This window comes from Scomber scombrus, chromosome 13, assembly GCF_963691925.1.
Source record: "Scomber scombrus chromosome 13, fScoSco1.1, whole genome shotgun sequence".
Classification (NCBI taxonomy): domain Eukaryota; kingdom Metazoa; phylum Chordata; class Actinopteri; order Scombriformes; family Scombridae; genus Scomber; species Scomber scombrus.
The window spans coordinates 863,894-875,902 of record NC_084982.1 but is presented as its reverse complement, the minus strand read 5'-3'; the positions used below and the strand labels follow the sequence as shown (position 1 = coordinate 875,902).

The 12,009-nt window shown below is 37.4% G+C and overlaps 1 protein-coding gene across 1 annotated transcript; it reads right to left on the bottom strand.

The window, feature by feature from the left end:
* Positions 1-9,828: 9,828 nt before the first annotated feature.
* On the bottom strand, positions 9,829-10,755 carry LOC133993049 (olfactory receptor 11A1-like). Its single transcript, XM_062431892.1, has one exon. It carries the CDS (start codon positions 10,753-10,755, stop codon positions 9,829-9,831), a length of 927 nt encoding a protein of 308 aa, XP_062287876.1.
* Positions 10,756-12,009: the final 1,254 nt, after the last annotated feature.

Genomic DNA, 12,009 nt, shown 5'->3' with positions numbered 1-12,009 from the left:
AAGAATTCAAGGTGAGCTAGTGACTTTCACCAGTGGTGAATTGATGAAAATATCAGGGTTATTCTTTAAAGGCAAGGACAAGTAAATCATAATGTTTACACACGACAAGGTGAAAGAGGTCATGATGTGGTAACAAAGTAAACAGAGAATGCAATCTAAAAGTGATGTGGTTTTGATTTGTGTGTGTGTGTGAGGAATTAATGAAAAAAGTTCCAATTAGAATGATGCAATTTGTTTCGATAAAGCCAACATTGTGTACACAGAAACCCAGAGCTGATGCAAAGACACTGTAATGAGTCACTAGTGTCCCCTACACTGAACTCCCTTGTGTGCCACCTCCTATGTAGCGAACAACAGGCCAGGCCTCAGGAGATGGGCCTGACTACTGCCAGACTGGAAACAGTTAATTATGACCCAATGGTCATCCCGTGATCAGGCCTCATGGGATGTTCTGCTTAGCAAACACCATTTCCATTTGTCATTTGTCATAATGATCCACCATGTTGTATTATGTCCAACTGACTGATGATGGCTGTGTCTCTTGGCATTAAAAGCTTTACTTTAATTGTCTATAATGAGTAGCTAGATTAGTTGAAGTAACAGATGATTATCTCTGTCGCCCCTTGAGAGCAATTAAACACATTACACAACTCCAGCCTGGTGTGAAACAGAACCCAACCAAGCATGACCTTTAGCCAGTGTACTTGAACAATAACAAGCAGTAAAAATAATAATAAATGAATGAATACACAACAATGATAATACATGTCGTGAAGCAGTTTTTCCATTTGTTATTTGAGGTAAAGGGTAGGGTCCTCCATGGGCTTACATATAAAATGCACCATGGCTATGAGCTCATCTTCTGTACTTCTACTGCACTTAATACAAACTGAAAAGTATTCAAACTCCTGAAGTCAATGCAACTGGACAATAGTCCTTATTCTTCTTACAGTTTGTTTTTTGGTAACAGAAATAATAAGAGAGATTTTCCAGATGGAAGGAACATAATGTAAGTTGAGAGACTTCTGGTAGATGTGGCACCAGGCCTCTGCCAGGCCAGAAATGCCATATGGTCCAGTGGCCTTCCTGGTGCAGATGCTTGAGTCTCTGACCATGATTTTCAATTGGGATGCAGCTAATGTATTCTTTTTTTCCCCTCCTGCATTGGCATATATTTCAAACCTACTATAACCATTGTTTAATTCACTAGACCTCACCCACATTTGAAACACTGACACACATTTTAGCTGGAGTCATGTTTGTCATGAATTTCATAGAGTTCATAGTTTTTTGGTGTTCATAGAAGAGCAGTGGGTCTAAAATGTCTCCTCCTTCCTCCTAGCCATCCTTCATTTATGTTTGAGTTTCGTTCTTAATATTCCTCATACCCACAGGGTTCCTGCTCTTAAATGCTTTTTTTTTTAACTATCAATTTATTTCTTTGGAAACATAAGGTTTGTTGTATGGACAAAACGTTATTTACTTATGAGTTAACACATTGTCCCTATACAAAAAACAATATAGTCTTTAATGGAATTTGTTCCCTCCTGTAAGTCTATGCTAAGCTAAAGAGGCCCCAGTTGCTGCAGAAAAAGCCTTTTAAGTTAGGGTTAATCTTTGACATTGCTGTAGCATGTCTTCATGTCAGCATGTTTCTTTTGCACCTGGTTTTACATTCTACATATGTTTGAATCCAGTCAGCACAGCTCTGACTTAACAATGGCTAAATAAAAACAAGGTGCTTCAGGGATGCGTTTCAATTGTATGTAAAACAGTCTGCTATACAGCCTCATGAAGCTCATTGAGAGAAGACCAAAGGCAAGGCAAGGTAAGGTAAGGCAAGGTAAAACTTTAAGGTCCCCATAGGGCAATTTGGTTTACAGCCAGTATTCAATGAATACACAAAACAATGACAACACTAAAACAGCATAAATGTACAGCATACATCCCACAGAACGCACAACAACATTCAAGACAGAGCAACTTGACCTGACAATCAGTGCCCATTAAGAGCAGCTATAGCAGATGGAACAAAGGAATATCTATACCCAGTGCTTTAAGTGGGGCGGTGTCGTGCCAAAAAGTGATCGTCTGCCAGAATCTGATTTGTGGCCGCGGGAGCGCGCACAGCAGCCCGTTGAGCGGTAGCGCTATAATACGTCTAATTTTCTGTTGATTAAACGGTCATAATATGCATATACAAACAATTATCACACATTATCACAACTGTGGCCAAAAGCAGTGTAGTTTGTAGCGAAATAAGGCATGGCAATTACGTGATAGACATGTCTCTACAGTATGTGTGATTTATGGGTGTGTTTTCAATAAAGAAATGATCACTTTTGCAATGAGTAAAAAAATGCATTTTATGTGTTGCACTGTCACTTTACTCAGTTTTCAAGAAGTAAAGGGTACTGTTTATGGTATTATCTTCTAAATATAACTCTGTTGAGTGATATGACGTCATTTTGAGGCAGAACAACTCTTTCAGTATCAAATTAAGGGCAGGGATCAATTTTTGGCAAGTAAAAAACTGCATTTTATGTGTTGCATTGGCCCTTTACACCATTTCCAGAGGGTGCAGAGTACAGGATAATCTATAATGAGCTAAATATTGCTCTGTTAATAAATAGGAAGTAATTTTGAGCAAGAAAACTATTTTCAGTATCAAATGAATGGCCGTAATCAATTCTTGGCAGGTGAAAAAGCCCATTTTGTGTTGTAATGGTCCTTTAAAAGAATTCCAAGCTGTCCTGTGAGCTCAGATATTTATATTATGAAGCTTATGAATGAGATCAAGTCATATTTAGGCAGAAATCACCTTTCAGTAAACTGTATTTGGCCTCCAATCAATTTTTGGCAGGTGAAAAAGCCCATTTTGTGTTGTAATGGTCCTTTAAAAGAGTTCCAAACTGTCCTGTGAGCTCTAGTGTTTATATTATGAAGCTTATGTATGAGATCAAGTCATATTTAGGCAGAAATAACCATTCAATAACTGCATTTGGCCTGCAATCAATTTTTGGCAGGTGAAAACTGTTTGTTATTTTAATAGTAGGCATAAACAATAATATTAGATATACAAAACACATCCAAACATGGGAAGCAAATACTACGTAGGGCCCAGATCAGATAAAAAACAATGCAGAGTCACGAGGATCATTGAAAAAGTGATCATTTCTTTATTGAAAACACACCCATAAATCACACATACTGTAGAGACATGTCTATCACGTAATTGCCATGCCTTATTTTGCTACAAACTACACTTCTTTTGGCCACAGTTGTCATAATGTGTGATAATTGTTTGTATATGTATATCATGACCGTTTAATCAACAGAAAATTAGACGTTTTATAGCGCTACCGCTCAACGGGCTGCTGTGCGCGCTCCCGCGGCCACAAATAAGATTCTGGCAGACGATCACTTTTTGGCGTACCGGCGTCGTGCCAAAAAGTGATCGTCTGCCAGTATCTGATTTCTGGCCGCGGGAGTGCGCACAGCAGCCCGTTGAGCGGTAGCGCTAAAATGTCTGATTTTCTTTAATATTATTGTTTATGCCTACTATTTGGAGACAAGACTATAAAAGACATGATTAATGGGAGGGTTACGCCTATAAAATAACGAACAGTTTTCACCTGCCAATAAATGATTGAAGGCCAAATACAGTTACTGTTAGGTGATTTCTGCCTAAATATGACTTGATATCATTCATAAGCTTCATAATATAAACACTAGAGCTCACAGGACAGCTTGGAATTATTTTAAAGGACCATTACAACAGAAAATAAGGCATTTTCACCTGCCAAAAATTGATTGGAGGCCAAATACAGTTACTGAAATGTTATTTCTGCAATCAAATATATATTTAGGTCTAAAATAATAGACAGTCATTGTCTACTGTTTTGTTATGATAGAAACAAACACAGGAGTATGTCATTTAATTGATTTACTTGTCAACTGCATAGCTTCTCCAATTCTCTCCATGTCTGGTCTCCATCTCTAGGGGCCCCCCTGAAGACCTCCCTTGGGCCACATGCAAGTTAACAAGCATAATTTGTCCGGAAAGTTCAATAAAACAATTTTCTTTTTAAAAATCATCAGCATCATGTTCTAGTATTTGAATATATCACTTAATGATCTGCTGGAACCGACCGCCCACCGCCTAATTTACCTGGCAACAGTTGTATAAGGGGAGTACTGGCACTTATTTTTTTTCCACTTAAAGCACTGTCTACACCTGTTGGTGCAGCATTTGGGGGGGGGGGGGGGCTAAACCTTCACCCTGAGGGAAGCAGCTGAAACTCAGCATGTAAAGGGTGCAGAGGGTTGGACACAATGAGCCCAGCCTTAAACATGAGCTTCTCCTCATGAAGCTGTTGAAGATTTTTTAGGCTAACACCAGTAATCTTACAACACAGTCTGACCAGCTTTTCCAATTTCTTCTTATTTTTAAGACTAAGATGGCCGAACCAGCAAATTACATTAAAAGAAAGAACAGATTAAATAAAAGCAGAATAAAACATATTCATTAAAGTTTTGTCTACATTAAAACTTCACAACTTCCTTAAAAAAAACAGGCGCTGGTTAACCTTTTTACACAGGCCATCTGAATTTGCATCGAACTTCAGCTTATCATCGAGGACAGACCCAGATATTTATAGTGCTGCACTGCAGCGTCACAGACTCTCCATTAATCACACATCTCCTTGGTTTTAGCCACATTTATCTGGAGGAAGGACTGGTCACACCAGTCAACACATTCTTCCAGTACTGAGCCATGGGTTTTTTTCAGGACCATGAAGAAGACTAACTATAACAGAGTCATCTGCATACTTAAGGATGAAATGAGATGCATTTTTAGTCAGACATTCATTAGTATAAAGCACAAATAAAAGAGGGGACAGAACACAGCCCTGTGGGGATCCAGTGGAAGTAAAACGGTTACTGGACAGGATACTATTAACCCAGACTCTCTGTAATCTGTGAGCCAACACACTGTGCTAAGATCTAGATTAAAATGAGATAAAAGCCTTTATTGAAAGGACAGGTTGAAAGATGATAGCAAGATCAACAGGTCACCATTCATCCAACAGACGAAAGGTCTGATTTACTTAAGGTCTGTGTGTGTAGAGACGTGTGCAAACTTGACATCACCCGCAAAAAATGTGCAAGCTGATCTACCAACACAGCACACTGAGGTTTGCGTTAACCCCAGTGTGCAAAATAAAGGGAGGAGAAAATGCAAATATGTTATTCAGTACACGCATTGTGATTTACCAAAATCGAATGCAATTGTGCTGAATGTAACTGTGTCTATAAATAATACCTTTGAAGGACAGGTATTAACCTGCTGTTACTGTATAGAGGAGGAGACGGAGGCACAATGACAGAATATGCAGAGAACTGATTTTTTCTTCCAATGTTAATATTTTTGGTTGTACTAACAGCACTGACTTTGTCACTAATATTCTCCCATTTGGGTCTGATTTACTAAAGGTCTGCGTGTGTAGAAACGTGTGCAAACTTGACATCACCCACAAAAAATATGCAAGCTGATCTACTAACGCAGCGCTCTGAGGTTTGCGTCTTTCAACTGTGCAAAATAATACACACTGTCCATTTAGTAGTTTTAGACGTTTTAACCCCAGTGTGTAAAATACAGGGAGGAGAAAATGTAAATATGTTATTTAACACACACATTGTGATTTACCAAACCTGAAGGTTTTATTTCTGACGCTAACTGTGTCTATAAATAAAACCTTGCTGTTACTGTAGAGAGGAGGAGACGGAGGCACAATGACAGAATACACACAGGACAGAGTTTTTCCACCTGTGTTAATATCTTGGAGTGGAATATTTGTGGTTTTACTAACAGCATTGTCTTCGTCACTAATACTCTCCATATGTGGGTTTTTCTGGTAATATTAGTTTTTGTTATAAGTCAATATATTAGTTAACCTCTTCCACTAGAACCTGATCACATTTCATTTTGTTCTTGCAGCTTTCTGCTCGTCCAAACTCTCCATAAAGACACAAAACCCTCATTTAAATACTGCTGTCTGCACCTGTTGCACCTGTTTTCATTTACACAGTTATTGTTAGTAGATCACCTGCAAAACATACACTAAACAAATGTGCAATCTGTTGCACTGCACATGCAATTTAGAACCTTTATTTGGGATCTTAGTAAATCAGGCCCCAACAGTGTAAATCACAGAAAGAAAGTAGCTACTTCTAAAGATGAAACATATTTTAGTTTGTTTAGTAAATTTTTGTTCATTATATGAATCCGTATGTTTTTTCATAGTTTTGATATCTTCAGTATTGTTTGACAATGTAGAAAATAATAGAAATAAAGAAACATCGTTGAATTAGTAGGTGTGTCCAAACTTTGACTGATTGTGTGTGTGCCTGTGTGTGTGTGCGTGCGCACGTGTGAGACAGATGATGGACAATATCTGCTTATTCTGTTGTAGTAGTGTTTGAATTAAAATTACATTATGCTCAGACTTGCCAAAGCCCTTGGTTTGTGCCACTGCTGCTCACCCTATGTGCATGTTGTTGACATCAGTGGTAAATCTGGCATATATCACATAAAATGCATCATTGTTGAAGCATATGCCAACATGAACCAATTCAATGGGTCCCCTATGGGCTTCCATAGAACCAGGTCTAATATTGATCCTTAACCATTAATGGATGTCCAGAAACTTTTAAAAACTGAATACAGACAAGACTGAGAAACGTGCAGTTGAAATTCAGAGACAGGAAATGTACTGACACTTGGCATCACTGTCCCTGAAATATAGTGAGTAGTCAGACACCTTGGCTTTATTCTGGATTCTGATCTCAATTTTCAAAATCACATTATCAATATCACCAGAACAGTGTTTTATCATGTAAAAATTAGGGCTGTCAAAGTAAAATGTTAATAACGCAGAGAGACCTCCTCCTGCTCAACAAAGGTGTGTGTGTGTGTGTGTGTGTGTGTGTGTGTGTGCGCGCGTGCGCGTGCATGTATGTGTGTGAGCGAGGAAGAGAGAGAGAGAGTGTGTGTGTCTGTGTGTGTGTGTGTGTGTGTGTGAGAGAGAGAGAACAGGTGAGTGAATGTAACTAGTTCCTAACTGATATCATAACTGACAGCAGATTTTTGGATCATGCAGTATTTCATTGTTCTGGATTGTTTCAATAATAATAATAAACACACATTTGCATAAAGCAAGCATATGTGTCCACTCCCATGTTAATAAGAGTATTAAAAAGTTAAGAGATTCAAGATTCAACAACTTTATTTAGCCATGTGTGCTTGCACACATAGGAATTTTTGTGCGGTTGTTCAGAGAGTCAAGACAAAATTTAAAAAGAAGCACAAGAAAGACACATTCATAAAACACATACACATACTCTAGACATAAAAAAGTGCATAAAAACCCTGTGTAAAGGGAAAGTTAGAGCATTGTTGTAAGCAATAGGTATATTGCACAGGCCCAGAAGACAATATAAATATAATAAAATAAATATGATAGGATATAATGTGAGGTAGTTCATTTTGTGTCTGAGGTTGTATGTGCAGTGTTTGTGTTTGAGCAGGGAGTGAGCTGGATGTAGTGTGTCTCTGATGATTCTCTCTGCTCTTGTTTGACAGCGCTGTGTGTAGATTGTGTCCATAGAGGGGAGTTCAGTTCTGGTGATCCTCTCTGCAGTCTTTATGACTCTTTGTAGAGCCTTCCTCTCTGTCTGGGTGGTATTCCCATACCAGACAGTGATGCCTGTGGTGAGGATGCTCTCTATCAGTCCTTTGTAGACCTGGGTGAGAGGGCGACAGTGCATTAAAAAGTTACTCAAATAAAAAATGTGTGATTTATCACAAATTAACTCATGACAAGCGTGCGATTAATCATGATTACATTTTTTAATCGATTGACAGCCCTAGTAAAAATATATAAAATCTCAGAGAATTCATATGTGAAACTGACTCTGAGAAACAGCCAATGGGATGGCTCCAGCTCATTCAGAATTCAGCAGTTCTTACACATACACTTCAAAGTCAGCACATTTATATCTTGCTCACTGATTATAATCTGACCTTTGACCTCTGCCCATAGAGGTCTTCTAGTCACATCCAGAATTAGATTCCGATCCAGTGATGGTGACTTCAGTTACTATGGTTCTGCTGACCTGAAGTCCATCATAATTGTGTTTACATTCAAAAGCGCTAACTCAAGTCTTTCCTATTCTCCGGGCAAGTGTGTGTGCATGTGTCTTTATGTCTATGTGTGTGTGTACATGTGCAGTGGTTTCTTGTGTTGTGTTCATTTATGGAGGGGTTTTGCTGTTGTGTTGATTTGTACTATGTACTTATCATTACACCTATATTTGTATATTTTGTTTTTCAGTGCACATTGAGCTTACTTGTAATGAAAAAAAAATGCCATGTGTCATTTGGGGTCTTGATGGAAGCCATCATCATTCAGCAACAGTTTGAACCCTACCAGAAACATATGATTTGAACTGGGTGCTTTTTTGACAAAGTGAGAGCAGGTTTACATTGACACTTTCATTTACAAAACTTGAATTTGATTATTGAGAAAATGTTCTACTATAAAGACTTTTGTAAGTTTTTTGAGTCAATAAATGTTTATTTTTGGTACCGACTTGTAGATTCCAGTATATCCATTAGTCATCAGATCTCTCCCCAGATTTCAGCTCTCGTGGTATTCAAGTATCACAGTGACCACAGAAAAATTCTATGATTATATAAATCTTGTTGCAATCATATGTTTAATCAATATCAGTAGTGTGAAACATGAGACATCACAAGGATGTAGGATGTTAACCAAATCAAAGGTAATTAAATAAAACAATAATTCAAATGAGATGTGATGTATCTTTATTGATCCCCCTTAGTAGAAATTCGCATTGACACAGCAGTACAGTGGAAACAAGTAGCAGCGACAAAATAGGATTAAATGAATAAAATACTATATACAGTAAACTGAATCTTTGTGTAAATAAATTTGCAATATATTAATGTGCAATATGCATAAGTTCCTGAGATTTACATACAGAATATACAGTGCATCTGGAAAGTATTTACACCCTTTCACTTTCCCTACATTTTGTTAATTTACAGCCTTATTCCAAAATGGATTCAATTCCTTTTTTTTCATCAATCTACACACAATACCTCATAATGATGAAGCCAAAAAGTTTTTTTAGAATTTTTTGCAAATTTATTAAAAATTAAAAACTGAAATATCACATAAGTATTCACTCCCTTTGCTATGAAACTCAAAATTGAGCTCAGGTGCTTCCTTTTTCCACTGATCATCATTGAGATGTTTCTACAACCTGATTGGAGTCCACCTGTAGTAAATGATTAGGAAAGGCACACACCTGTCTACTTTTCAACTTATGTTTATCTTCACTTTATGGCCATAACGAACATCATCAGTACAACCAGTGGCATATGAATGCCATTAACAGGGACAAGGTTCTGTTTGAGTACGACTAATTGAAGAGAAAATGAACGATAAAACTTATGATCATTTTCATGATCACAGATTAAAATTAACATTGAATAACTGTGTCAAATTGATCAGCCATTACATTGTTGAGGTTAACTTTTCACTGTGTGTTAGTTATCAAAACGAATTAATATTCACATACATCCAGTGATGCACTTGGACACATCAATAGTAATAGTACCTGGGTTTACTGGAGATTTCGGGTCATTCAACTTCAGACCCCCCTACGCCCCTGAAAAATACTTTTCACGCTTCAGACAAATCTAATATATAATATAATAATATAATACGAGTTAATACATCAGATTATTTTGACTCGACAGAACAATTTACAGAGGTGTTTAGTGATTTCTTTCATTTTTAGTCCATATATGATTGGATTAAAGAGAGGATGATACAAAACTACTTGCAAAGTCATTATTAAACGAATAGTTTTTGGAAGTTCTGATTCAAGTCTCAGTATGATAATGTCATATGTACACAACAAGGAAAGGTTTATTAAAACCAGCAGGTGGGGTAAACATGTCTGTGCAGCTTTTTTCCTGACTTCTCTACTACTTCGATTGGCTATTACAAGTATCTTTATGTATGTGAAAACTATGAAGAGCAAAGGAAAAAATACAACATTCAGCAAAATAATCACACCATATATAGATAGTCCTCTTGAGCTCACACAGTGAAGTTTGTAAATTGAATTGTTACAAAAAATTCCTTTCAAAGTAAAGTTACAGAGTTTTCTCCTAGCACTCAATGCAGTTGACCCTGCCACTTGACAAGCTGGCACAAGCCAGGCCAAAAGCAAGAAAATACTGACAGTTGTCTTCCTCATGATAACTGGATATTGCAGAGGTTTACATATAGACACATACCTGTCATAAGCCATGGCTGACAACAGTAAGAATTCTGAACCGCCTAAAGTATAAAATAAAAAGAACTGAAAGTGACATACTGAATGTGATATGATCTGTTTTTTAGATAAAAAGTCAATCAAAAACTTTGGGTACATAGCAGTACTGTAGAGAACAGAGTTGACCAACAAAGCTGCAATGAAAATGTACATAGGCTCATGAAGGTTTTGGTGAATCACAATGAGGTACACAATAATAGCATTACTGCAAATGATAAAAATATATACTGTGAACATGATCACAAAATAAAGGTACCTGTATTTGTCCACTTCTACATGCCCACCAAGAGTTATATACGTTACATTAAACTGATCATCCATTGAGACAGGCAAAAGCATTAATCATAAAAACAAAACAAAAAACAGGCAGTCAGGTATACACTCTCACTGTATCTCACTTTGAACATAGATTTACTTAATAATCTGTTGCAACGTCTTTGTCTTTTCAAAATGACTTTGAAATTAACTCAGTATGTGTTCATCTCTATACATAATTTGAGTTTGTGAAACGTTTTTATCACATCTCTTCACCCTCAAGGGTCTCATTAAACTCCTCACCAAAAGAGACAATAACATGTGACCAACTTTATCAAACTCCAGAAACCAAAAGTACGGTTTCACCTGTTTTACTGGGGCATGTATCCCCCAAAGTTTTCTTTGAGGTTTCTTTAGACAGATATACCAATATCACCATTTAATCTTAATGTAGTAGTAGTTGTTGTTTTATTGTCATTATATTGAGGGTCAGACAACAATAAAACAAAATTTAGATAGCACTCCCTGAGCCATAAGAACATTTAAGACAATTAAAAACAATTTAAGACATAAATAAAATAGCATAAATAAATCATGATAATCTATAATAAAATGCAATATGAAATATAAAAAGGTGCAAACACAGCAAACAGCAGAAATGTTGTAGCAGTAGGCCATATGTAAACTATTGAAACAATTTAAGGCACACTTGTATTATTACACAAAAGAGTTTTGATTTGTAGTCCTCCAGTGAGTGTGTGTGTGGGATGGGAGGGGGACCTTACAGAATACTATAAGGTTCCCCTTACAGTATTCTGAAATGTGATATCTAACTGAAGAATGCTGGTGGCTGGCTGACAACAGCTACAGCAGGGGCGGTGCTAGGGTTAGTGGAGGTGAGCGGCCTAACTTTAGTACAGTTCAGTTCAGATCAATTATTCACAAGGAGACTGGATGCAGTTCGCAGAAGAACCCCTGACGTGATTGTAAATGTTCTTAAACTGGGCACATGTAGAGCAACGTGCACGGACACAGATGACTGTTTCTATCAAAATGAGCACTAGCATACCCTACTACTTCTGCTTCGATACATTAGGGCATGTTTTCTGTGTGTTTACCTGGCAAGAAAAAAAGGAGGAAATGGATGACAGTGACAGTGAGCTGCTAGCAGTTTTTTGCAGTAACACTTATCAATGAGCAGTGAAGACAGCGAGCTAGGAAACTGAGGATCTGGAGCTGTCATTGGCCCCTGTAGTGGCAGAGACAGGGTTCTACAATGCCAGCAAAAATGGACAGTGGAAATGATGGTTGACAGTCATA

Excerpts from the sequence above, each read along its gene's own strand:
- LOC133993049 (XM_062431892.1), bottom strand. The coding sequence starts at position 10,755 with ATGGATGATCAGTTTAATGTAACGTATATAACTCTTGGTGGGCATGTA.